We start from the raw sequence: 27,501 nt of genomic DNA, 5'->3' as shown, positions 1-27,501 counted from the left end.
AACGTGGAAGAACTTCGGAAGCGTGTAGCTGCAGTCCGTAGCTGTCCTGCCGGACCACCCTTTCCAATACTGGATGTGGGTACAATCCGAGATGCTGACACCAGAGAGAGTTCCTCCCTCCCGGCGCGTTTCCCGCCCTGCAGGTCGCCCCTGCCTCCGTGCGCGCTGTCTGGGGAAGCTGTTCCCTCCCCGTTTGCCGCCTTTGCCTTTCTGCCCTGGGGAAGCAGCTGCAGTGGGCGCGGTGACCTCGAACGCGCCCGCGGATGCGGCTACAGCCGCCCGGCCCCGGGGCTGCCGCCGCCAGGGACGCCCGTTCCGTGCCGGTGCTGGCGGTGCCGGCCCCCTCGGCCGGCCGGGGGTGGTGGCTCTGCGGCGGGGGGGCCGCGGCGGAGCGGGGCCGGGACTGCGCCTGCGCCGGGCCGCACACGTGGGCGCGCCGGCGCCGAGCGGCGCGGCGGCCGCGGAGCCATGGGGAAGAGCCGGGCGCGGCGGTTCCGCAGGGCCCCCTTCTCCCCCGCCGGCCCCGAGCCACGCCGCTCCGGGGAGGGCGGTCCCGAGGAGGAGCCGGCCGCCGAGCTGCTGGAGAAGGTGTGGGGGTGGGCCGGGGGAGCCGAGCAGCCGCGGCCCGGGCGGGAGCTGTGCCTGCCGCTGCGCGGGGGCGAGGTCTCGGCCCTCCCCGGCGCTGTCGGGCGAGGGACCGGGCGCGGAGCCTCGGGGCGCGGGAAGCAGCGGCGGAGCAGTGCGGGGTGTCCCCCGCCGCCCATCCCTCCCGCTCCTGCCGCTGCGTCGCTTCTCGGGCGTCACGGCCGCGCCCGGCGGCGGCTCGGCGGGGCGGGGAGGGGCACGGCGGTGCTGCCCCGGGCGGGCCGCCCCCGGCTGCCGCCCGGCCCCGGCGGGGCGAGGGGCGCGGCGGCCGCTCCGGGCTCTCGGTCTCCTGCCCCGCCGGTCCGGAGGGGCGGGGGGGGCTCTCCTCCCGGGGGGGGCTCTGAGGGGGCTCTCGCAGGCCTGGGGTTCGGTCTGCCCGGCTGCGGGGTGCTCCCGCACGTAGCCAGAGCGAAGCGTCCGCCGTCCTCTGGTGAGAGCTGACTGGCAGTAAATGCTGCAAAGCACTGGGTTTGGCCGCTTGTCGGCCAGCGCCTGGTTATGGTTGAAGTATTGCAGATGAAGATTAGTTTAAACCTCCTCCTGCACGTGTGACTTCAGAATAAGAAGTAAAAATCTGTTTTCCTTTAAGTAAATAAATCGCCTTTGTTCACCTCACCTAACCGAACTCATCGAACAATAAACCTCTGTCACAGCGCAGGTCAGTGTTGTCTCGCGGACGTAGAGAATGCTTGCTCCTTGTCTTTCAGCAGATGTTTTTAGTTGAAAGGCTAGCATATTTTTTTTGGTATTTTTTGATTCTTCAGTTTTTCTTTGTGGTGGTATGTGCTATGTCTGTTTTACTTCCTTGATGGTATTTTTCCCCTCACTTCTATCCATTTAGTTTTTAAATGTGATAATCAAAAGTAAATGTGAGGTCTCAGCAGTGCCAGCTAGTGTCAAATCTGTGTCTGAACTGTGGCTACACCCATAGTAGTATTTATCTAGTCATGTAGGTAACACACATAACCCAGGCAAAGATTTATAAACTTCCACGGAATTTAAAAGCTCTTGATTCCATTCAGGAGGAACAAAACAGGAGCTACAGTGCTGGGCCTGCCAAATCGAAAGGCAGATCAGACTTTTCACTCAGTAAAACCTTCCAGCTACTTCTTCCCCCCGCCCCAATCTGCCCTGTTTGTGTCTCCCAGCTGCAGCATCCAAGTGCTGAAGTGAGAGAGTATGCCTGTGCCAGCATTTCCAGGCTGCTGCAGCAGAAGCAGGTAATCCCAGCCTTTCTGCAGAGGGACGTTGTCCGCTGTTTGGGACCGTTGTTGATGGATCACAGTTTAGCTGTTCGCGAGACAGCTGCAGGTGCTCTCCGGTAAGCAATTGTTAATATTCAGTTAGAATGAGGTACTCCTGGTGTAGTAGAGGAAAGAGTAGGGATTTTGCTTTCAAAAGCCATGGACTTGAATGCCAACCTCTCTTGCTTCAACTCTGTTTTGAATGGGTATGCTACATCAGCCGAAGTCTCCGAGAGAGGGACTTGTCTTGCTCCAGTAAGCTGCTGTGAGACTTCAGTCTCAGGAGCAGGGTATAAGTTGCTCAGTATCATTTTATCTGCTCCCGGTGGAATGTGCTGCTTTCCATCCTTATATTAGGAAAAAAGCCAAAACAGAAGAAATACAGAGAACTCAAATGCTGTTAGTGTGGCATTTTGTGTCTTGATAACACTCTAGAAGCGGTGGGTTTGTTAGAGGGTGCATATAGCTGGCTTTTTGAGAAACTTACAAATATTAAACAGCATCATTTTGAGTTGGTGTTCTGTGGTTAGAGCTACAGCTTGCTTATTTGTACAAAAATGTAGTGCTAATACTTGTTAATGTTCATGTTGTGTCTTACACTGAGTTATACTTGACGGAAGTCATTTTTTAGTACAGATAAGCTTTCTAGTTACACTGGACAAGTAAGTGAAAATATTTTTTTTTTTTCCTAACACCAAAGTTATTCTTTTATGTTAGGAAGATAGAAGACTGAAGTTACTGATTAAGCAGATAGATTTTAAAGCAAAAAGTACCATAACCTTTAAAGAAGAATACTGAATATGTGATTTTTTTGAATATGCCTGGAAAGTACTGTATCTGATCCAAAGCATTTATTTTTTTTTCCCCAGAAATCTGAGTGCTTGTGGAGGATTTGAAGTGTGTGATGACATGGTGACAAAAGACATCATGACGCCTCTTGTTGCACTTCTGAAAGAGGTGTGGTTATTTTTATTCTGATTTTGATCTAGCCATTGAACTATCCCGTTTTAAAAAATAGTTTAATTTTTGTAGCTGTTGTCAATAGAAGATACTTGAAAGATCTTTGCAAGAATGTTTTGGTAGATTTAATAGTACAAAAATTATCCCCGAGATTTCAAACCACTTGCTTCAGCCTCCTGACCTGCTAACTTGGGTCCACGGTGAGGTTTGCTGCCTAGGACGACTTTTGCATAAAAGTCTGGAGATTTTGGGTCTGCAACATCAGTCAAGACAAGTCTATTCTGTCAGTCAAGATCCAGATCCAACATTTATGTTGCCGCATTATTCTAGTGAGGTTTTTTTGGTAAACAGTTTTGTCTAAATGAAAGCTTGGATTTACAGTTGGGTAGTTACTGCTATTGTAGACTAATCTGTACTGAATACCTGTGCTTTGTTTGGTCCAGGTGTTGCAGTGCAGTTTGGAAATTGCATTGAATGCTGTCACCTGCTGTCTTTGTATGAGCAGCCTTGAACAATACCATTTTCTGTATGTTTCTTCCCCATTTTAAAATATGGATAATAGCATTATTGTAAAGCACAGCAAGATAGCAGCTGAATTAATCTTTTGATTAGAAAGAACTGTTGAAAGTTGCATACAGACTGTATTAGCAAGAAACAGCATTTCAGGTTCTAAAATTGTTAGGTATTTCTTCATTAAAAAATGCTTCTGAAGACTACTGAATGCAAAGCAAGTACTGTAAGACTCTTTCTACAAGAGCAAAATTATCAATGATTCAGTTCCATTGTGGCCCAGTTTCCATACAGAATAGGAAACTAGTCAGGTTTTCTGGTAATAAACACTTCATGAGAGATCTCTCCATTCACTCTGCTGCTAACGTTTAAGTTTTTGCTCTTCTCTTGGCTTATTTGTTTCCCAACCCTGGTTCTCTTCTTTGGTTGTAGTGTAGCACTGGACTAGATGCTAACCAGCTCTCTCCGAAGAAATGCAGAGAGGTGAACAAAAATTATATTGAAGACATAGCCAATGAGGCTATTAATTTGCTGTGGAATGTATGGTAAGTGCTGTGTAAACACTGGCCTTTTTGAAGGGCTAAATTAAACTGTTCCTGAAAAAGAGCATGGTAATTGAGGCAGAAAAGAAATGATTGTCCTTGCATGGGAGATGTATTCAGTTGCCGATTCTGATTTCGGATTGTGTTGCTCCTACATGTGCCTTGCTTAATCAACGGCAAGCCCTTGTCTGTTCTGAAATACAAGTTTATCTTCTACCAGAAATTAGTTTTTGAAAGTGAAGGATTCTAAAAGTGCACGAGGTTGGTCATTAGTTTTAGGAGAGTGACAATACTTTTTTTCCTGTTGGTTGTTCATCCCAAGTTCTGATACTGTTTTCTGAACATGTTCTGTCACAGACTCCTGTAGAGTTTGGGTTGTGGAGTCTTGCATGCAGTTCCTGTAGATCCTTATCGTGACACGGGAGATGGAGAAAGTTAAATTCTGATCGGTGGACTCCGGTCCTCTGGGAATATGAGGAGTTTTTGTACTACTTCCTCTCGCTGCAGGTCATCCCAAAAGTTAGTATTAAACCCAAACTATCCCTTAGTGGCTGAGGCACTGATACAAATCTAGTTAATTATGTGAGAACGAATTGTTCGATTAGTAGTTTACAGTGGAAACACCAGGTGAAGGAAGAGAAATGGCAACACTGTTAATACAGAAATGGGTATAAACATTGAAGTGATACAGACCTGTTCTCAAAGTTCTCCTTGAATTTTGTGTTGTTTGTCTTCGTTTTGTAACAGCTCCACGTCATTATACACTTTGTTCCATACAGAATTTTGTTTTATACTGTACAGTATTTCAGTGGAGGGGCCTCTGTGTCTGTCTGTATGGTAGGTTTGCTGGCTTGAGGCCATATTTGTAAATTTTTTTTTTTTAAGGATTGAAATCTCGAACAGTACAGAAGCTGCTTGCTCAGCACCTTACGCTGAATACATGATCCTTTGTAACTCTGACTCAGCAGTGTTTTAGATTCATATTTTTTATTGTTTTTGTAGACATAAGTGCTTTGGAGCAGGAACTATAATCATGAAGTGTGCTGTAAATCACTTCTGTGTTTTGAACTTTGTGGCAATGATCGTGGACTGCTGACTTCATTGCTAAGTTTGCTACGGATAAAATTGGGGCTGGCATTGATGCTGAGACATAATGTTTTCAAAAGTAAATTTTTGAAGACGCTTGTAGCTAGTTAGCTACAAGTTAGTCCATGCTTCTTTAATTTGAATTTGTCTTGTATCAATATATTAGTTTAAAAATGAGAATAGCTGCGAAAACTTGAAGGAACACAAATCTCACAGATAATTAAAGTAAATGTCACATTTAGTATTTCTGAATGTTAAGAGCAGTCTTTTCCTGGAGTAAGCGAACACTGATGTGAGAGGCACCAGCCCACTCTGTTGTCAGTGGGTGTGTGGACGTCTTCTGTGGCTGCAGGAAGCCCTGGGCTGGCCTGTAGCCCACAGCGATAAGCTGCCTTTTGCGCTCAGGCTGGCTCTGTCCGCATGAGGCTGTACTTAGGCTGCCAGATAAACTCCTGAACACTGTGTGTAAGGAAGCAGCTGGCAGAAGCCAGCTTTCCTCAAAGGTGTCCAGGGTATTGCAACCTGTCTTCCTCCATTTTATGTGGAGTTGATCATAACCTCGATAACGAAGGATAGCTCTTTGACTAATATGTAATTCTTAGGCAGGTTTTTAAAATGTGAGTAATAGTGAGTACATGTTACTAACAATGTTGTTACAGTACTTTTTTCCTGTTGTATTAATCTTTTTTATGCATTAGTGAATGCAACAATACCGCAGTGTATATATTCAATAAAGAAGGATGTCTGGAGGCTGTATTACATTACATGAAGAAATTTTCCACGAATGTAGATCTGGCTATTTCAGTAGGTAAGTGGTAAAAAGAGAAGATAAGGATTTAAAGATACTTTTTTTCCTTACTACATGAACGTAACACTGATGTCACATCCATTGCATAATGCACCTGCCTTAGCATTACTTAAACTTTACGCTGAATGTAAGACTTTGAATTCGTTTCTGAACAGCACATCATTCAGACATTGACATCTGTTGTACTTTTCAGTCTAAAGGAGAATGGCTTGTTGGTGGTTACATAGGAGGAAAAATTTTGTGGAAAGAAAGCTCTAGGTGGAGGCTGTGTTTTTCATTTTGTTTTCTGGTTTTGGTAATGAAGGGTTTAATTTGTAGGGCAAAGGACATAGTCCCTCTGAAAAAAACCCCAAAAATTCCTGTCACTTTCAACGTGGTTTTAGTAGTATTGTTATTATGGTCTTACAGGCGTATGTGCTCGCAACATTTTTTGGTGTTGTTCTTAGTATACAATGAAGAAATTGGATTTTGGGTAGCTGAAATAAATACACAGAATCACAGAATGTTTGGGGGTGGAAGGGACCTCTGTGGGTCATCTAGTCCAACCCCCTGCCGAAGCAGGGTCGCCTACAGCAGGCTGCACAGGACCTTGTCCAGGCAGGTCTTGAATATCTCCAGAGAAGGAGACTCCACAACCTCCCTGGGCAGCCTGTGCCAGGGCTCCACGACCCTCAGAGGAAAGAAGTTCTTCCTCATGTTCAGACGGAACTTCCTGTGCTTCAGTTTGTGCCCATTAACATTAATACAGCTCGTTCCACGTCTGATATGGTGTTGTCCTCACCTGTTTTATCTACAGGTTTGCCATAGAATATCTTTCAATCTAAAACACAGTGTCATACCATGACTACATGATGCTGCGTGAAAGGTTTTTTCCTGTGTCTGTGTTTCATTGCTCCAGCTTTCAGGAAGATAATGCTTTCTCATTAGGAGAGTGAAAGCTGCTATTGGGTTTGTTAATTATCTTTGTTGTTGTTGTTGTTTGCTGCAGCAAACTGCTTGCAGGCAGTGACAGAAGATAATCCAGATCTTCTTTCTTCATTTAATGCTTCTGCACAACAAGTACTGGAAAACGTGATGTTGTGTCCAGAGAGCACGATGAAGCATATCCTTCTGAGAACACTGATAGCAGGTACGGTGCTTGAGGGCGTCCATTGTTTTGTGGTGGAGGGTATAGGAGGCAGAGGAGGGTGGGAAGGACAGAAGGCTTGGACATCTGATCATCAGAGCCTGTATAGATGGTTTATGAGGTTGTTTCTGCCTTTTTGGGATTGTGTTTTGGAGTGACCAGATTCTTGCAACTAGTTTTAGAACTGCCTTAAATGCTGGATTCTGAATTCAGTACCTGCTCAGTGTGATAACTCATTTTAACTGGTCATCTGGTTTCAACAGTGAAATGAGTCAATGATAAGTAGTACAGTAATCTTTTTCATTACCAAAACCAAATTTAACCAAAAGCAAGACCTTTTAATAGGCTTAGATTTTTCCCTCAGATGAACTATCTTACACTGTTCTTTCTACCTCAGACGCTTAGCCATGGTGATTTTTGATACTGGACTGTATTAATTTTGAGAATCCTTAGAAATGGTTATCTCATGTGGATTTATTTATTGCAGGTAAAAAGTGTCACCAAGGTCGCTCCACATAAATATTCTGTATATACGTACATGCTGAAATTTACCTCAGCATAACTGGGGCATAATGTAGTTATTACAGATGTCTATATGACATGTTAAACAGAAAAAAACATAATTCTGTAGAGAAAAGACCTGAACATTTGTACTGAAATATCAGCACTGAGTATTTTAAGTAGGGGGGGCTGTGTGCCTACAAAATACATGGCTATTACAGAGCTGGGAGTTGAGTATTGTAATGATTTTTAGATTTCAACTATCTCATGTTTAGGCACTATCTGGAATATCAAGGATACCATTTCACCAGGCAGCCTGGGAAGCATGGTTAATGCAATCTTGAAGATTTTTTCAGAATCGTTAGCAATAGATGCTGGTGAAACAATTATTCGTATGAATGAAGCTGAGAAAAACAGGTTAAAACTTGCTGCAGAGGCAACAACAGAGGAAAACATGAGTGATGTTATAGACAACTGTGTTTCAAGTGAAGATGATGACATGGAAGAAATACCGAAAGGGAAAGTCGGGATAGAAAATGACATTTCAGATCTGCTTCCGGTAAGTGTGGCTGCTTGGCTTTCGGACAGTTTAGTGCATTTGGCTGAGCATCTGACTGGTCTTGACTCAGCATTAGCCAGAGTAAACTACCAACGAGTATTACTAATCCTAACTCCCAAGTAGCTTGACTATTTTAGCTAAAACTTCAAAGATGAGCATGGAGAGTTTCAGCACAGCTTGTACCAATGTGGTCAAGTTGCACAGCACATCAGGAAAGCGCATTTCCATTTTTTTCCTCTAGTGGAACATACAGACTTATCTGACACTTCTCACTTTAGCGAGATTTTTAATGGTTCTAACCAATGATGTTTTAATCATTGTAAGTCAGGAGTGGAGATGGCTCAGAGGTGAACAGATGCATTCACTATTGTGTACGTGAAAAGAATAACAGAAATATGTGTTTCTGTTCAGGCTTTAGCTAACATTAGGTAATATCTTCTGTTACGACTTTAGTGCAGGTGGTATTTCTTAAAGGTAAAATTTGTTCTGAAACATCCAACAGAAAGATGATAGATAATGCCTCTGGGTATTAGGGGTTTTTTTAAAGTTTTGGTGTAGGATGAGAAGAGGAAATGGATGGATTGTATTTTTAACTGACAACTTGGGTGGTTTAAATTCCACTGAAATGTTTTACAAAATTGAATTTGGTTCATGTTTTTATTTTTTAGTCTGATAAGTGGGAACTGAAAGAAGTGACAGCTTTACTGATGGCTCAGCAGACTGCTCTGGAAATCATTGTTAATATGTGCTGCAGCGAAGGTTTGTAGGAATCTCTTTCATTGCAAGTGTAGTGGCACATTTTGTTTCTGGAATAGGTCGTGTTTAGTTTGCTATTTGGTGATCTTAGCTTTTAAGGGTGAATGCACGTAACCTTATTGTCCCCAATATCTGGGGGGGCAGACTGGATTGTAATTTCTATTAGTAATTTAGGTGCTTTTTCTCATTTAATTAATTTCTGTTACTGACATATATTTTTGCATGATACTACATGTGCCAACATTTAAGAACAGACAAAAAAGCACTTGTACTGAAGAGATATTTCCTAAATGTATTACTGCAAATTCTCTCTTCGCTTAGAGCGCAGTCTGCGTGGTCATCTGATACGATATAGGTGTGAATCTTATTGCAGGATGGGGGGCATCAATTTTTTTTAAACCGATAATCTTGTAGTTCTGATTTAGTTTTGATACTACGTGTGTTGCAAAAGGGGGAGAGAGAGCTTTTGCATGCAGCTCTGGCAGCAATGCAGATTTAGGCTGCTCAGAGGTCTGCATTTATGAGCTTTATTGGAGGAGAAAGAAAGGCTGTTATTATGGGGGGAGCAGGAAATAGATATTCTGTATCTTCTATGAATTCTGATACTCAGTTTTGATAGCTTTTCTCCTAATCCTCAGAAAAACAAATAAGCGATTCTCAAATTCTGTTTAAAAAAAATGAAGAACAACCAACCAAAACAACCCCCCAAAAAACCCCTCCGAAACCTGAAAACTTTAATTGCTACCACAGGTTGTAAGACTGATGCAAAAGTAATTGTGTAGGAGATTAACTTTCTGAGTAAATCTTTCAGGTTCTAATAAAATCCACAGTCATACTCAGATATTCCCAATGGACATTTTTTTTTCTCTTACAGCGCAAGGAAATTCTGCACCTAGTATATGAAGCTCCTTTCATAACTGCATTTCTCATCTAATGAGCTGTAATTCATAAGCTCTCCCCTTTAATTGGAAAATCTCTTGTGGATAAGCTGCATGCTCTGCCATTCACGCAGTGTAATGTAAGGTTGATTGTGTTGTATTTCACTACAGTACTTTACCCATTCATGGGGAGACAGAAATACAGTCTGTAGAAATTAAGAGGAATCCAGAGGCAGTTGTTCATTTAATTTTCAAGTTATTTGAGGACTAAAATAGCTTCAGCCATCATGCTGAGTTCATGGAAACACTCAGCTTGCCACAGAACTGGGGGAAATAACTAGGCTGGCAAGAGACGTGTTTTACTGAACGCTGGTCCGCATTTGGAAGAAGCAGAATCCTCTCCCCTTAGTGGGGACATGGGAAGGAGTCCAGCAGACTCCAACATCGCTGTAGTAAGTAGTTAAGATGGGATTGCCATTGGAAATGCTTCTGTATTTCCAAGAACGTTACAAGAAACCTGATCTTAGTTATGGACTAGCATTCTAGAGCCCGTTTCCTGCTGTGAAGGTACGATGACTGTTGTCTTTGTTGTTGCCGAACTGCGTGGTCAGCTCATATAGCCATTTAGTTTTCAGAGGAGATGTTTGTTTTCTTTGCTGTGTGAAGATGCAGATGAAATTTTATTAGAAGAAGCAAGAGACTGACTGAAAGGGGGATGTCTGCTTTGTTTTCATGCTTGCTGCTGCTGTGGGTTGGTAATGCATAAAAGACAACCATTTTCTCATGCAAAGGCTGTTAACACTGGCATATTAGGGCTCTAGAATTAATTGGATATTACTATAAACAAAAGAAGATGCCCGTGTCATCAAGTTGCTACAGTCTGATGAGTTACTTTGCATTGGATAAACAGTAGTCATCACCTTCAAATAAGTTCTTAAGCTGCTGCACAGTGCAGGTGAAATGTATTCATTTAACCTTTCTTGCTGTATTTTAAATTGATGAATTTACCTTTTGCAAGAGAAAAAGTGCATGGCTGTTACTGTAATTGCTACAGTACATAGATCTCACGTGAATCTGTGTTGTCAGACAAAATTACTCGGGAGTGAATATGACTTTTTTTGTCACAGTAGTTAAATATCCTGACCTATGTATGCGGGCAGAGCTTTTGCCTGTCAGTGCGGCGGATCAGTCCAACCTGTAGACTTAGGACTTGTGTCAACACCAGTGCACACCAGTTAAAATGTAACCAGATTTAAAACAACTGCAGAGAAATAGGTGTAAACCCTGTGGATGTATCAGTTTAAATATAAATGATGGATTTAGCTTGTGCTTGTCAGGGCAAGTCCGCTGTAAGCTATGGACAGATCATTCATTTTACAGTAGCTGTGTCCGTTGGTAATACTACCTCAACCCTTCTCACCGTATCTGCCCTTGCTAATCTGCTAGTAGAGTAAATCATGTCAGTATAAACCTAGGTCAGGTTTATAACTATAATCCTAGTTTAATTTCCTTAAATATGTTGCATGAAGTGGCTAACAGAGATGGTCTGGCTTGCTTTGGCTTGTTTTGCTGTTGTCATTTCAACTGGGCTTGCTATGGAGACGATAACGTCTTCAGCCAGCCCAGCTAGTGCCCGGTCAGAGGACATCTGTCTGTGGCGTCAGTATTGCCAGAGAAAACAGCTGCCTTAAACAGATTGCACTTAGGAAACAAGTGAAGTTAAACTGGCGTATCTGCATGCTTGAGTCTACCTCTAAAAGTGGTACAATCCAAGTTAAAATCTTAGTAAATGCTTTATGAAATGTTTTTTCTATACCTTTTTTGATATCTTTAGGTGAAGCATGGTTAATATTAGAGAATGAAGTACCTGTGTATGAAGAACCTCTCTCATAAGAATACTTGTTGCCTGAGTGAATATAAAATAAATATATTTTAAAAATAATTTAAACAGAAGTAGTACAATATTTGGAACTGTGGCTTAATGGCACTTAGTTTGTGTGGACTTCATTAGAGCCCAAGAGCTTAAAGCCTCCTAAACCAAGAGGTGGATCCAGGTATGATTGAGAAGTAGGATACTTACTGCATGAGTGCTGTTACATTTACAAGTTTGTGTTCTGTTCTCAGATCCCTCTGATGACGAATGGGAAGAACTCTCCAGCAGTGATGAAAGTGACTTGTTTATGGAAAATTCCTACAGTGAGGGGAGTGGGCTGCTAATGTCACCCCTGTGCCTCTCTGATGAGGTTAACTCAGCGTTTCTGAACAACCTCATTCCAAAGAAGGTATTGTCTTTTATTTCCAACACGTGGTAAAGTCTTTCCTTTGTGCCTGATTTGTGTCCCAGGTTAAGCAAACAAATTATCCCAATCTATTTAGAGAAAAGAAATATTTTTTTAAAAAATGAATTTAGTGTCATTTTTTTGGCCTAGAAGTGGAGCATCATCACATGAGCTCTTGACCTAAAGAATTTCTTCATGTAAGTGGGAATAGAAGGTTCATGCATTTCAGAAATCTGGTGGGGTTTGTGGTTGGTTTTGTTTTGTTTTTTTTAAAGTTGGCTTTTCTGAAATACAAAGGTTATTATTCCTTGATTTGGACATGAAAAGATTACCTGCAAAAAAGAAAGGACACTTGGAGTACGGCATGACTGCCAGATTTCCATATTAGCTAAGTGAGGTGGAAGTAATGTATGTGAATGGCAACAGTCAGCACTGAAAAAGTGTAAATTCCTCTTTCCCCCTGTTTTATACATGGTGTCTGAAGTACTGTGTTTGACACTGACAGGAATTCAGATGTTCTTGTTTCAGAGTTGTTTTGCTCATGCTTAGTTGGGGTTGTAAAGATTAAGTTTGTCACTTGAATCAGGTATCATGCTAGTTCAGCATCGTTGTAGAATTCTGGCCCAAGACATCAAGGTGTAAGATGAGAACATTCAAGGCTTTTTGTACTTCATAGCAAGCAGTCTGAAGTTTCATGGCAAGGTCTTTTAGACTTGCAGCTATCTGAAAATTCTGTAGTGGAGTCTGTAAGAAGAAAGATCTAAATAAAAAAGAATAGCAAAGACCTAGAAAATCACCTTTTGTTCAGTACAGTTGGGTACCTGAAATACATTATGCTAAACCTGGTGTATAATTGCACCATTTGAGTGACTGAGGAAGATTCTGGCATTTTTAGCAGGCAAGACACTTGCTACCTGGAAAGATCTGAAATAGGTAGTTCAAAGTATCTGTTTGACATTAAGCTAAAATTTCAATCTTGCCCCCAAGCACACTAAAAAAAAGCTTTATTGCTAAACCTTTCTTTTTCCCCTCCCCAGATTCTTGAAAAAACTGCTTTTCCGAACAGTGTTGCTCTAGACATCTGTATGCACAATCCGTCTTGGAAACCATTAATTAAAAAGTAGGAATTTCATTGTCTCTCTTACTATTTTTCATGCATATTCGGTTGTTGTCCATCTTTTAAGATCTGGACAATGACAGATGTGATATGTGATTTTGAATAAAGAGATACAAATGTTTATATAAATCGCACACCAGATCACAGCCTTATTTAATTCAAGATTCTTCTTTGTATTTTGACGTCTGTTTTCAAAGAGATGTGCTAAGTACATTTTTTATTTGTTTGTTTCAGACTGAACGCAGTGCAGTGTAGAGCTTTAACATGTCTTCATAGCCTTTTGTTAGTGTCAGATGTGGATTGTCTTGGAGGAGCTTCAGCACTTCAGTCCCTTGCACAGCATCTCTCACAGCTAGTCTTTTCTAAAACGGGTAAGATGGTAAAGGGGACCTACTGACCCCCTTCGATCACATCGATATAAGGTAGCTGTGTACATTGTTAAGTTTTAATGCTATTTTGTTACTAATTTTATCCCTGTGGCCTTGCAAAATAAGGATACTGGCTGTCAGAAATGTGCTGACAAAAGAGCTTATCCTGTTAAGATGTGTTTATCCAAATTTACATCCTGAGCTAGTATGCTCCTAATGCAAGAATATGCTTTACATCTGTGTGTGCATGCAGAGGGTCACAAAGGTAGTGGGTGAATCCTGCCTTGCTGTGAGACCAGAACAGTTTGCTTGATCGTATTGGTGATAATAGCAGATTTTCATCAATCAGGCAAGCCATGAAAAAGATGCGACATTTTCTTTTTAGATGTGCTAACTAGCCTAAATATATGTGTGAAAAAAGGGTATCTAGCACAGTCTTTCACATTGGTGGTTTTTTAAGAATCTTGTGAAATTATGTCAAAGGTGGTTGTTGCAAAAATCTCCAGAATGTACACGCTTATTACAGTATGAAAGAGAGCAGCTGCCTTGTCTCCAGGATATGTTTTATGCATATGATTGCATAGATCTATTGAAAATATATTTGTAATAAGAAAATGTGTAAAGTTTTTGTGACTAAATATTAAAGTTGCTTAACTTCTTGTTATGGTGATGGTTCGATTTCAATGGAGAAGGCAATAAATTTCATTTTTCTAAGAATACTATTTTAGAATATCAGACATATCCTGGTAAACACTAGAATGTATGTAGTTCCTCCAAGGCACACTATTTCATAGAGATACTGTGACGGTTTCCCCATACATCTGCTAGTGTTTGTTAGTGCTGCTAGTGTTAGTGTTATTGGATGGTTTAGCGTAGATACACAGCAGTTAGCATTTCTAGCTACCTCATGTAATCTTATACATCAGACCAGCATCATTCCAGTAATACTGTTGGACCATTTATGCTATGATCTTTCTGTTACTGACACTACAGAAGCTGAACTGAGATGAAAAAAAAAAAAAAGGTTCCAAGCTGATAATCTGTTTTTGTTTTAAGGTCAGTGATGATGGCTTTTCAAAAAATAAGAGATATTCTTAGAGGCTGGAAAAGTCTGCCAATTCTCAAAATTGTCAGAAAATGTTTTTACTAAGACAGATCTGTTGAAGTCTAGCATATGCATGGCTTTGTCGTTTCTTGTCTCTTAGAAGCTTGAGAAGCTCAGTTTTCTTCCCTTCCTTCAAGTGTCTTCATTTGTAGCCACAGATGAGGTGTATGTAGTTGTATTCGCTGTAGTGTGTAGTATGACAGTGCATTAATGCTTAAAAATGCATCTGCCAGCAGAACACACTTTTTTCTCAATGTCATTAAAGGCATGTGATCAGTCTATGGGAACATTATTACTGAAAGTCTAGTGCTCGAAAAATTAAAATGCAGGAAATGAAAATAAATGTATGCAAGGAAGTTCACTGAAAATATTTGTCTCATGCTTTCAGAGACAAGATTTCAGATTTCAGAGTCTACATGTTATGCTTCGCAATAGTCAGAAAGTTCTTATGTGAAACTGGAGAAGTGACCAGCTGAAGACAGAGGGTGCTAATAAATTAGTTTAATGGCCCACATCCATTTTTGTTAGCATACTATTTTTCTAATAATTAAATGCTATGTAATGGAAACTGCCGGATAGAGTTGGTAACATACCAGCCTGTGGTTAGAAGGATTTCTGTGGTTTACAGGGTGAAAAAGAGGCATAAAGTTCTGGTTGCCTACATGGGAAAGGAGGAGACACACATGAAATAATTGAGAGTTTCTGCATCCGGAATAGTCAAGAAAAGAACATGTTAGAGAAAAATAAAGAGCTTCAAGAAATGCAGAACATATATTGAAGATGATGGCTGGTATTGATAAATTTGTAGTTAAACAAGAATAATGCAGTGTTTGAATCGTACATTTCTGAAAGGTTATTAAACCACTGGAAAACACGCTCTTTATATGAATTGGAAAGAGTCCAGTGTTCTTGGTGTCTAAAAAGCCTGCTTAGAAGACAGAAGAAAGGAGTAAAAGTACGCAGTCAGCTTCTGTCGTTTTCTCGGTTCCTGTATTATGGCCTCCATGTGATACCAGTTTTCGCGCGGTGGTTCTGACATCAGTGGTTTGCACCGTACGTTGGGTCACACAAGTGTCTTAACTAGCGATGTGCCTGAAAATAAGGGCCAGCTGTGGTCTGACATCCAGATGCAATTAATACTGAATTCAAACAAATCACTATGGTTACAACCTACAAAAAACAGTCTCTGAAAATCTAGGTCTTCCTGTTTGTGGTAGTACCTGGAGGAACAATTAAGGTATTAAGGAATTTGTATTTCTTTGCTTCTTGTATCCCTTCATCTCCCTGTTTAACTTTTGGCTCTGGGTTCACTTCTTTGACAGAACTCCCTACAGACACAGAATTCCTGGAAGCCATAACCGGCGCTTTGAGGGCTCTTCTACAAACAATGGCATCAAAGAACATCTCCCAGGTAAAAGCTTTCAAACTCAAATGCTCTGGTAGGTTCAAATTCGTGTGAGATTGTGCTGGAAAGTTTTTGAAACAAAACCTTTTAAATGAAGTGGTGAATTTCAGCAACTGTGAACACTGAAAGAATACATTTAATAGCATTCGCTTTATATACTTTGTTTATGGATCTCCTGCTTAACATGTAAACAGAGGAAAGGTATTTCAAAACAAAAATAGCAATAAGCTACAGGTAGTACCTTTATGAGATGGATATAATGACAAACATTTAGTAGGTTAGCACTTAGAAATGTGGATTTCCTGATATCTAGTTGAAGCTAGTTGATCTTCTAGAATCTTGGTTGGATGTGAATTAGTGAGCTAAATATAGGAATGAAGCATAAGAGTTTGTTATACAAGATGTAATACTAGATGGTGTGCTGGTCTTTTCTGGCTTTAAACTGAAAAATGAGCTTCTATACTAGAAGTTGTAATGAGTTGGAAATAGCGATTGAGCTGGGTAAGTTTGTGAAGATCCCTTTGGACTCGGAACTTTTTTCTTCAGCTTCATGACAGCCGTGGTTATGATCTGGAAGAAACATCTTAAGAAGTTGCAAGGGAGATTTTAACTGTTTTCTTGCTGATTACATTTTCAGAATTCATGTAGTTTTCATAATACAGGACTCTGTTTCTCTGTTACAAATTTGCCTGTGTTCTGTAAAAGCAAATGATCTAAATGTCATATTTGAAAATTTCCATGAAAATGTAAATATTTCTATCTGCCCTCTTTTTTATTTTTTCCCCTTGCTAAACAGTGTATAACTCCTGAGCAGCTACTGGCTTTATGTGAAGCTGCTATTCACAGCAGCAATACCAGTGTTAGAGTGAACGTAGTGAGCATCCTTGGAATTTCTGGCAGCGTCCTGGCAAAAGGACAAGATACAGCTGAAACACTAAAGGTGAAAAAGCAAACTTTGTATTGCAAGCCTAAAACAGTTTTGATACTTCTTTCAATTTTCTGAAGCGTTGCTGGAAAAATCAATTTTTCTTTCTTATTTCAGATGATTGGAAAATTTCTTCTTGAGGTTGCTATGAAGGAATCTTCTCTTGTGGTAGCAGGGGAAGCCTTGGATGCACTTTTTGATGTATTTGCAGATGGTAAAGAAGCAGAAAAGGCGGCGGTACAGATCAAGTTGCTTCCAGCATTGAAAGAATTTCAGCCAGTGTTCAAAATGAGGGTAGGCATCAAATGCAGCCAGCTCAGGGTCTCAACACGCAAATGTGGGTTAAAGCTTTGAGATTTGGGCTGCTAGAAGAGATAATTAAGCAGGAATATATGGTTTTATAAGATGACCGAAGAAAACAATTGAATTTCTGATATTCCACTTTAGAGGAAAGCGAGTACACTTACCGCGCAGTTCATGTAACCGTCAAGGTAGCAGCGCAGCATCTGCATTACACCATCAGCATCACTGATGTTGAAGTCACTGTGTTGTTCTGAAACCCTTGTAATAAAAAATCCTGCAGATGTCTCTGGAGGAGAACAGCTAAATTGGTGGGAGAGAAGTCCCTTCTGAAGTTACATTGACATCTTTTGTTTTTGACTTGCTGCAGTTGCAGATGGACATTTTTATTCTGTTGTTAATCAAAATAGATCATGTATGTATTTTCAGGAATCACAAGGCCAAAATTCTAAACTGTCATTTTAAGTACATTCTTTTCTTAAATAGAGAATGACCTCTAATATGTTGTTTCTTTAGTCAGATGAAGCCTAAGGAGTGACTTTCATAGTCTTAAACCTAGGCACTATACACACAAAATACGTACCTGACAGTGCCACAGTTGTTTGATTAGTTCAATGTGCGAGGTCTTTAATATAAAAAGCTACAGAAAAGACATGTATGTTTCAGATTTATGAGTGAAATAGCATGCCAGTACTAGTGTAGTTTTAGGCAGAGATGTATTACAGTAAATTGACTTGCAGAAATAATTGCTAGCTACGCATGTGCAGACACAGACATGTTGGTGTTCTCAAAAGGCATGGGTAGCATGCCTTGAGAGAAGACATACATGCAATTACTGTAAACCTCAGGTGATCTAATAGGAGAAACCTCTCCATTAGTAAAGTATGTATTTTTTGGTTTTACAGATGCGAAAAGAAGGCAAAGGACAGTATAGTACAGATCAACTGTGTGTTCTTGACAATGTGAAGATGAATTTGAGAAGATTCATTGCATATCAGGAGACACTAGGGAAAACCCCAACTTGAAACATCGAGGAACTTAAAGGTTTCCCTTACTGAATGATGTTTTCCAAAAATATAACCATTTTGAACTTCTAAAATTTGTTGAGCAGAGCAGTTTTGCTTTCATGTTAATACTGCATTTTTTACGTTCAGTATTTTTATGTTTCTGAGTCGATGCAATGTGAAAATCACATCAGCGTAAAAAAACATAGCATACTTTAAGTGTTAGCAGTGATAATGTGCTCCTGCAGTCCTGAGGTCTGTATGTAGCACCACTGTCATTGCTTAGAAATCCTCACTTATCCTGGCAGAAAACTGTAATTGCATGAAGAAGTACTTTAGGGAATATTCTCGGGTATGTGCCAGATCAACAAAAAAGTTTTAAATGCTGAGGATATTTTTCAGGGAATGGAACAGTGTCAGAATGTTCATATTTGCTCTTACTTGTTTCTGGAATTACACAGGCACTTACAGCAAACTTCTCCAGAGAAGTGTGTGACAGGTGTGTAGATTACTGTCAGCACTTGGATCTGTAACTTCGTGAGGTTTATCGAAAACTGTTGCAGATTCATTTATGATAAATTCAGTATGATAGCTTGTTCCTGTGGAAATCAGTGTAAGAGGATCCTACACTTAGAAGCAGCTCCCTGTTTTTACTTTATTTTGATCGGTATTTCTGAAAATCAGGTCTCCTGATTTACTTTCTTCCTTGTAATTCTACATCAAGACGAATTTCAATTCAGGGAAGTAGTAGACCTAATAAAAAAGTATTTTTTTACACTGAGGTATTATCTAAAGTAACTCTATAACTGCTTTTTCAGATGTTTGTGATAGAGATTTTTAAGCTGTAAAATACAGGAACTATTTTCAAAAAACGTCACTGATTCATGAAGATTATATGTGAACTTCCATTTATCAAAAGCTTTGGCTTTGTTTCTGTGAAAGAGATCCTCTCGTACACATTTTTTAAGGAAACAAACAAACAAAAGCATTTTGTTATGCTGATTTTTGAAATGAGAGTTTTTTCCCCCACTCTTCTTTAACAAGTGCCTTAGCACAGGCATCTAGTTTTTGGCAAAATTCTGCCTGTGGTTAGGCATGGAACTACAAAGACCAAATTTGCGCGGTTTATGAGATTTCAGTCTCTTAGATTGGAAGGCAGGCTCAGGAACTGACTGGAGAACTTGCAAATGCCTGACTTTATGAAATCCTGACATACGGTATTTTGTCAAATGCAACAGAAAGTGAAAAATGAGTTTAAGCAGCTGTGCTGCCTGGAAGTCCTGTTATTGCTGTTACTTTACAGGAGTTGGATGAAATGCGTGATGTGATGTGATGCCTGCTAATCAACAGAGTGAGTGAGAATGTGGGATCGGGAGGGCTCGTGGGCCATTGAGCCCGGCCAGGAGAAGTCCTGAGGAGCATGGAGCAGCTGAAAGGTTATCCTGGGACTTGGCAGGGGCAGGCAGCGAGGAGGGCTGGAGTCTAACAGCTGAGGAAAGAGTAGCCAGGTGGATTATGGCGTGAGACTGCACAGTGCGTGTGTTTTAATCCCAGTGTTAGTTATACTTGCTCTACACTGAGGATAGTATAATATTAGCCTGATAAAAGGCATTCATATTTGCTTGGAGTACTTAAAAGGACTTTCACGCAGAAAGTTCCGGGTGCTACGTGGAATTGCAAGATGATCTAGGTTGGAAAGGATCTCTGGAGGTCTCTTAGTCCAGTCCCCTGCTCAAAGCAGGACATACCTCGGGGTCAGATAGGTTGTGCTAGGCCATGAGCATCTCCAAGGGTGGAAATTCCGCAACTCTGGACAGCCTTTTCCAGTGCTTGACTGCCCTTGCTGTGAATGCTTTTTTTTTTTTCCTTTTCCCCTTGTACCTGGTAGGAGTTCCTACTGCTGCAAAATGTGCCCCTTGTCCTTTAACTGCACCAAGAAGAGTCTGGCTCCATCTCCTCTTAATAAGCCCCATTTGGTAGTTGAAAACAGCAATTTTATTCCCTTCTTCTCCAGGCCAAATAAACCCAGCTCCCTCAGCCCTTTTTTGTACGTTGTGTGCTCTAGCCCTCTAACGGTCTTTGCGGCCTTGTGCTTGACCTGCCCTACTGTGTCTTGTACTGGGGAGCCCAAAACTGGACACAGTACTCCAGATGCGATCTCATGAGTGCTGAATAGAGGGAAGTAATCACTTTTCTTGACCTGCTAGCCATGCTTCTGCTAATGCAGCCTGTTATTTGTTACTGTCATCACTGCAAGGGTGCACTGATGACTTCTCTTCAACTTAATGTCCAGTAGGACCCTTGGGTCCTTCTCTCCAAAGCTGCTCTTTGGTCACTCAGTCAAGAGCCTGCTCTGTTTCATGGGATTGCTCTGTCCCAAGTGCAAGACTCTGCATTCTGCATCCAGTGTAGCAGTCGGAATCTGGTTCCTGGGGACTGTTAGAACAATGAAGTATGTTGTTTTTTGCTTAGGGTGGTTTTTTTTTTAGGTTACTAATGAGAAGAAAGGTTTCTTCTTCAAATATGATTCTGAAAGTTGCAGATAAATATTGTTTTGGTTTCGGCTGCCGCCGGCAACAAAAGCGCCACGCGGCTGCCCCTCCCCCCGCCGGCGTGCGGAGGAGAATGGAAAGAAAGAGGCACAAACTGGTGGGTCGGGATAAGGGCAGTTTAACAGAACAGCAAACAGAGGGAAAACAGGAACAACAACGATACAAATAAGGAGAAAACACAACCACGAACCGTACAACAGCCGCTCTCCCGAAACCGGACCGGCGCTGCGCCCGCCCAAGCCGCGAGTGCCTTCCCGCCGCACCGCCCCCCCCACCGGAACCCAGCGTGACGTCACATGGTATGGAATACCGGGCTCTGTATGGCCAGGTGGGGTCAGCCCCCAACCCCCGGCTGTGCCCCTTCCTGGATTCCGGTGAAAATTAACCCTGTTCTGGCCAAACCCAGGACAAATATATAGAAGATAGGGCATCCACTAGAAAACACGGTTTTCTTAATATAATCTATCAGACTCTTGTTCTTTTCCTTCAAGTGAAGAGACAGACTGTCATTTAGATCTTAAACTATTCCAGCAGTAGCAATGCATGGATTTTTTTTTTTTGCTATGCACTAATCAGTTGAATGTCTTAAAAAAAAATAAAAATGTGTCAAATAGGTGCATAGTATGAACCATGCCACTTGCAGAAATATATGATTTTTAGTGCTTAAAATACTTGCTTCTGTCTTATGGTGCACATGCCATTTCTAGCTAATAGCCGAAAGAGAAATGAGGACATGTGAAGGCATTTTGGTTTCTTGTGAGTTTGTACTAAAACCCTAACATACAAAACCTAACATAATGCCTTCCCCTTTGTTTCATCTGACAAGACCAGAGCACTTTAGTGGGCCTGTTTGGCTGAGGGCACGAAACGCTGACAAGCTGGCAGTGCTGTCTCCAGCTCACCAGATATGTCTGGGTTGGTAGAGGGGTAAGCTGTAGCTCTTTGGAGGTGTTTTTGTTGTTTTGTTAATATCATCGCTAATATTAATGAAGCTTTCATATGTGATTTCCTAACACCCCATATTGCAAGATCTTTCCAGTCTATGGCCCTTACCAGTGGCCCATAGCAAAATGGAGTCGTCGTCTTCGTTTGGGGTTTCTATGATACTGTAGTCATCTAATAATAATTAGCTATCTGCATATTTTGATGTCCATACTTGTATTTCTCCGAATGAGAAGATCTTACTTTATTACCTGCCTAGCTACCAGTTTAGAGTAACTTGCTCTTGGTGTCGAATGGAGGGCTTGTGACTAAATGAGAGGTAATAGTTTTGTATGTTAAATTCAAGAGCATGTTCTGCTTGTAAGGGACAAGACAGAAGATAATAGGACAAGCATGGAAGACTTTTGAAGACTTGTCTATGGAAGACAAGGGCAGTTATCAGTGATTTGAAGAAGTGTCCAGTCGGGGCCTAAAATCAGATGAGATTCAGAAGTACAGAAGAGCTGAGCTGTAAGATTGGGCCTATAAAACACAGTTAAGGAAAATTAAGGCAGAAGAAGTGATGATGTGGTGCAAATTAAATGTTTTGGGTGCTCTTCTAGCACTCGTTTATTTAAACAGGTTTAGGGTAAGCTTGAGATGAAGACAAGATCCTTGACAGCCTACAGAGGCAAAGCCAAATCTTGAAGATACTTTGAGGGTGGCAGAAATTGGACTGATCTAGATGATGTGCAGCATAAGTAAATAGAAGCTAAATAGATGTAAATGATCTTCATCGGTTCGTGTAATCACACAGATAAGACTGGTATCAAAACAGGTATCTGAAACTGAGTGAGTTTGCTTATGCTGGTCCCTAAGGCATCATCTGTTTGTGCCTCAATTAAAAACTGCAGTGCTTTGAAAGGAGGGATTACTGCTTCATTTGTCTCCCTGTCTGACACCTAGCATAACAGAATCTGGCTGTGGGTTCAGATTTTATACTGAAATAGGTGCTGAATTTAAGTTGGTCTGCGGTGTTAAGTAGAGAGGACTGTGTGCTCCCCACCCTGTTCAGAAGCAGTAGGACCGGTGGCATTTGCTGCTGCTTTGGTGTCTCTGCAGCCTGCAAAATGTTGAATCCCCAACTGTGTGGATAAGGAGTTACCATTGTTTTATTTTTGCCAAAAAGAAACAAGTGGTAAGATTTAAATAAGCATTTGTTGTGAACTACTGCTTGTACGTCATGCGTTGCCGTTCAGAAGATGGCTGTATAGCACATTGTAGTCAATGGTTTAACTATTTGGGGTTTGTGGTGTGTGTTGAAGGTATTTTTTTTCACAGTATATTTTTTTAAAGATTGTTGTCGCAGAGGAACAAGAATAACTTTAACCAGTATTACTTGGCTTGGTTTTATGCTTGTATTTTGAGACAAAATACAAAAAAAAATCAGAGCACAGTAAAATTACAAAATGAGAACTTGTGTCAGAGAACAAATTAATTTAAAATCCATTTGTAGTTTAAGTATTATAAATGAAATGCACATCTTGTGGAATATTAACATAAAACAACCAACCAAAAATGTGCATAAACTCAGGTTCTGTTTCCTTAGTAAGTAATTTTCAGTAAAAGCATTCCCAGAGGATTGGATAGAAATGTCTAGCCTTGCACTTACTGTTGCAAATTCAAATTCAGGCAATGGTAGTCGTAATTGAAAATAATGTAATTGTTCCTTTCTGGCACAGATGAATTGAGCAAACAATCTATATATAGTGTGTGCTGGACACACTGTTAAGATATATAACATTAAGGTAATTGGCAACAACTGAAAACTCTTGTCAGTCACGGCAGATTAAGGCACTTTAAGTTTTTCCACAGGGGCTGCAACATGGTGAGCCTGTCTATTTGAAAAAGCTTTTCCTTGAGTGGTGGGGGTTTTTTGCCGAATTTCCAAATAAATTCAAACTGTTAACTTCTGTATCTTTTGGGAAAAATAGCATGCATTTAAACCAGTTCACTCTAATTTCATTTTGTTTCTGTATTATTTTCATAAGTTGTTTGTTTCTGTGAGAGGCATTTTGTCAGATAATTCAGTGACCACATAAAAACAGAATTTGAGACTTAACACGCAAAGGATATGGTAAGACACTTTTTTTTTTTTCCCTTTCAAATCTGGGTGTCAGGAACTCCTTGAGTTACTGTTACATTAAGGGCTCAAATCAAAATGCTTGTGAACTGAAATAATACGCCGTTGTAATATCTGTACGCTGTTAGAACAGTTGTGGCGGCTACACGGTCCCGATGCAGCCCTGGGGTTGCGAGGCGCTCATAGCAATACCTGTACCACTTTCAAAGATGCACTGGGATTTCAGTATACCTCCTCTTGGTTTTGTGTTCCTGTTTTGACAGAAATCCCCACGTGGATTCTTTGTTTTCCTTCTCCTCTGGCATGTGGAATTTTTTTGAACTTCTAAGGACAATTGCATTGGCCTCTTCCCTCCTCCCTGCCCCTTGATGGAGAGTGAAAGGCACTTCCAGAATTTAATTGAAGAATGGCTGGTTCAGCTAGAAAATGCATGATGTTTCTAAATAACCTTTTATGAGAAGTTCTCTTTTCAGTACGTCAAAGTTCGAAGTCATGATTAAAAAAATCACTTTGACCATATATTCAGGTGGATGTTTTTTGTTGGTGTTGGGTTTGTTTTTGTTTTTTTCAGTATCCTGTAGGTGTACTCCCTAACCTAAAGCCTTTGTGGCATCACACCACCTGTGTTATTCCCCGGCTTTATTTGCTTGGGACTAGGGTTGCTGGTGAGGAATCATGTAAATTAATAAACTTCAGTTCTACAACAAAAGTTGTTTACATTTATGTGCTATGAGTGTGGAACAAATAATGGACTTTTTGCAGAATTAGCTTTTTTAAAAATAAAACTGGTAGTTTTTTCTGTTACTGTTACCTCCTTAAGGATAACATGAAATCCTTTATGAGACTTATGTGCGCTTTTATGTGTTAAAAAGTTTATGAATTGAAACCTTTTTATTTGCACCTTTGATGTAAGAGGAATATCAGGCTGGTTGTCTTCTAGCTGCCTTTTCCTGGTACGTTTGTAATTCTCGGAATAACTAAAGAATGTGGATTTTGGAAAACAGGGTTGGTTCCTTCAGGGCCAGCTCCAAGCTGTGGTGAAGTCCCGCCAGTTTCCAGTTGGCTTTTGATGGTCGTTTTAGGTACAGACCCTAATTCTCAAAGCGCTTGAGGCTGCAAGGCAAACCCTAGATTTCACCACCCAGCCTCTTGCTGCAGGTGGGTTTCTCTGGGACGATGCGGGTCAGACACGCCGTGACAGAACGGAGGGCGGCTGAGGACAAGACGTCCTGCCCTGGGATGGCGCAGGACGTCAGCCCTCGGTTGGCACCGGCAGGCGCTGCTCCGGCGGCTTCTTCGCACCCTGCCCACCTCTGAGAGGCAGCTTCTCTACCGCCGTCCCTGAAGGGAAATCCTCTCCCCTGCGGTTCTGAGGCTGTTGGAAGCACCAGGCCCTGCGTGCGGTAGGCGGGAAACTTCCCAACTGGCGTTACGTGACAGAAGTTTTAAGGCTCGGGAAAACTAAAAATAAACCCGAATCGGCGCAGAGGTTGCGCTGCGAACTGGCGCCGTTTGCCCCGCGCGGTGTGTTCCAGCCCCCGGGGGCCTCCCCCTGCTCCGGAGGCCGCGAACCGCACCGCTGGGAGCGGGGCCCGGCCCGCCGGGCGGCCTGCCCCGGACGGCCCCCCTACACCTGCCGCCGGCGGGGAGGCAGCCGGGGCGAGGGGCTCCTCCTCCGAGCGCGGCCCCTCCGGGCCGCCCCGGGGCCGGGCCCGTTCTGCCGCGGGAGGAGGCGGCGGCGCCGCCGCTCTCTCCCGAGGAGCCGCCCGGCCCCGGCGCGGCGCTCCCCCGCGGCTCGGCGGCCGCGGCCCGGCGGAGGGCCGGGGGGGAGCGCGGGAGCGGCCGCCGCCCCCTCTGCCTGCGCGCGGCCCGTGTGCCGGCGGCCCAGCCGGGCCCCGCCTCGCCGCGCTCGCCAGGAGGGGCGGGGGCTGTGGAGCGACGGCAGCGAGCAGGCAGGCGCGGAGCTGCCCTTCCATAGGAGCCGCCATTAGCGCTGGGACCCGGTGACAGGGTCTCGGCGTCGGCGGCCGGCGCGGCGCGGGGAGCGGAGGCGGCCGGGGTGGGTCCCCGTTTGATGGATCCCCGGATCGCCTGGTTCCAGCCAGAGCAGCTCGGCCCCTCGAACCGCCTGTGGATGCAGATCTGGGAGACCACGCAGGGGGTCCGCAACCTCTACTTCCAGCAGCAGCAGCAGCAGCAGGAGCAGCAGCAGCAGAGCGCCCCCGCCGGGGCCGGCCCGGCCTCCCCGCCCGGCATGTACCGCGCCCCCCGCGCCGACCCCCCGCCCGACTTCCTGCCGCTCGAGAGCGCCAACAACCAGCACAACCGCGGCCACCGCCAGGCCTCGCCGCCCCCGGGGGCCGCCGCCTGGGCCCGGCCCGCACGGGGGGGGCCGCCCGCCGCCGCCGCCGCCGCGGCCGCCAGCAACAAGAGGAAGCGCGACAACAAGGCCAGCACCTTCGGGCTCAACTACAGCCTCCTGCTGGGGCCCCCCGGGCAGGGCCGAGCCCCCCCGCTGGGGGACGAGCCGGCCGCCCGGGCCCAGGCCGGCCTGGCCGAGCCGCTCTACACCGGCACCCCCTGGAAGAAGAGGAACTACAGCCAGGGAGTCGTGGGGTGAGCGGCCGGGCCGGAGGGCGGGCGAGAGGGCGCCGGGCAGCGGCCGGCGCAGGGCCTGGCCCCGGCTCGGCCTCCGGAGGAGGCGGGGGCCGCGGGCCTCCCCGCCCCGGGGCCGGGCGGCGCGGTGCGGCGGGGAGGGGGGGGGGGCGGCGCTGGGCCGCGGCACCTGAGGCGCGGCGGCGAGGCGCGGCCCAGGCCCCGGCTCCGGCTCCGGCCCCGGCCCCGGCGGGTGGCGCGGGGCGGCCGGGCCGGGCCCGCGGGGGGAGCCGGGGGCGGCGTGCGCCGAACCGCTGCCCCGGCTGTCAGTGCCCGGCCGGGCCCCGCCCGCTCCGCCGCCGTCGGGCAGGCGTGTGGAGCCGGGCGCTGCCCGCGGGACGGCCGCGCCGAGAAGGAGGCGAAATCCGCTCCGTCAGGCGAGAGCGCCCGGCTGGGGCGCGGGGGGGGGCGGTGCGGTCCGGACCCGGCGTAGCGGCCGCTGCGGGTGCGGGGTGGCCGGTGGCTGTCGCGGATCTCGGGCCGTGGAACGCGGGTCCTCGTGCGGGCGGGTCGTCCGCGGTGTCTGTGGGCGGCTGGGCTCGGGTCGGCTGGCGGCGCGCCGGCCCTCGGAGGCTGAGGGCATTTTCTGTCCTCCTGACCCGAACGCGGCTGTGAGCCCTCCCTCCCCCCTTTTCCTGAACACGGGGATGGCTTTTGATGTGGGTGATGCCCGTTTGGTAACTTCTGTGGCTTTTTTTTTTTTTAAAGTTCACGCTTTTCACAACGTAACCTTTGCCTTTAGGCAGCGCGTACCCCTGCTCCCAGCGGCCAGCGCACGCTGCCGTGTCTCTGGCGTGTCCGGCGTGGGTCTCTGGCGCGGCGTGTGCAGGCGTAACGCCCGCTCCAGCCCTGCTCCTCTACGGACGAGCCTGGCTTCGTCCCAGGGCTCCGATGGCGGAGGTGTGCGGTGGCAGTCGAAGGCCGGGAAGAGCTGATTTTAGAAATCGGTAATGATTCGGGTGCATCAGTTTTTGTGTGCCCAGCTTGCACCTAAGGGCCCTTCAGCCCCCTCCCACCGGAAAGCGGTGACCCCTTCGCCTTCTGACGTCGCCCCTGTGTGAGATCTGTCCACAGTTGCTGGTCGCTGTGGAAGTCAAAGTCTTGCAGCCTCC

General features: G+C 44.2%; 2 protein-coding genes across 3 annotated transcripts in view; both read left to right on the top strand.

The window, feature by feature from the left end:
• The first annotated feature begins 439 nt into the window (after positions 1-439).
• Positions 440-24,443, top strand: HEATR3 (HEAT repeat containing 3). The gene is made up of 15 exons (XM_075433468.1): positions 440-588; positions 1,794-1,966; positions 2,759-2,846; positions 3,792-3,904; positions 5,686-5,795; positions 6,784-6,924; positions 7,698-7,981; positions 8,650-8,740; positions 11,740-11,897; positions 12,932-13,014; positions 13,246-13,382; positions 15,807-15,895; positions 16,686-16,829; positions 16,932-17,108; positions 18,020-24,443. The coding sequence occupies exons 1-15, from the start codon at positions 469-471 to the stop codon at positions 18,137-18,139; spliced, it is 2,028 nt and encodes a 675-aa protein (XP_075289583.1). The 5' UTR covers positions 440-468; the 3' UTR covers positions 18,140-24,443.
• A 1,229-nt stretch (positions 24,444-25,672) lies between these two features.
• Positions 25,673-27,501, top strand: part of TENT4B (terminal nucleotidyltransferase 4B) — a 44,548-nt gene continuing 42,719 nt past the window's right edge. For both annotated transcript variants that reach the window (XM_075433367.1, XM_075433366.1), the window contains exon 1: positions 25,673-26,350. In XM_075433367.1, the coding sequence (XP_075289482.1) occupies positions 25,809-26,350 (542 nt within the window). In that variant the 5' untranslated portion in view covers positions 25,673-25,808. The remainder of the gene's footprint in view (positions 26,351-27,501) is intronic.

This window comes from Opisthocomus hoazin, chromosome 12 (genome assembly GCF_030867145.1).
Source record: "Opisthocomus hoazin isolate bOpiHoa1 chromosome 12, bOpiHoa1.hap1, whole genome shotgun sequence".
NCBI classification, from domain to species: domain Eukaryota; kingdom Metazoa; phylum Chordata; class Aves; order Opisthocomiformes; family Opisthocomidae; genus Opisthocomus; species Opisthocomus hoazin.
Note: the sequence above shows the minus strand (reverse complement) of the source record. Positions and strands in the feature narration are given on the sequence as shown.

What these genes read in the sequence shown, in the direction of transcription:
- HEATR3 (XM_075433468.1), top strand. Translation starts at nt 469, where the DNA reads ATGGGGAAGAGCCGGGCGCGGCGGTTCCGCAGGGCCCCCTTCTCCCCC. An exon ending in TTGTTGCACTTCTGAAAGAG is followed by an intron (nt 2,847 to 3,791) that starts GTGTGGTTATTT and finishes CTTTGGTTGTAG; the next exon opens with TGTAGCACTGGACTAGATGC. An exon ending in TCTGAGAACACTGATAGCAG is followed by an intron (nt 6,925 to 7,697) that starts GTACGGTGCTTG and finishes TCTCATGTTTAG; the next exon opens with GCACTATCTGGAATATCAAG.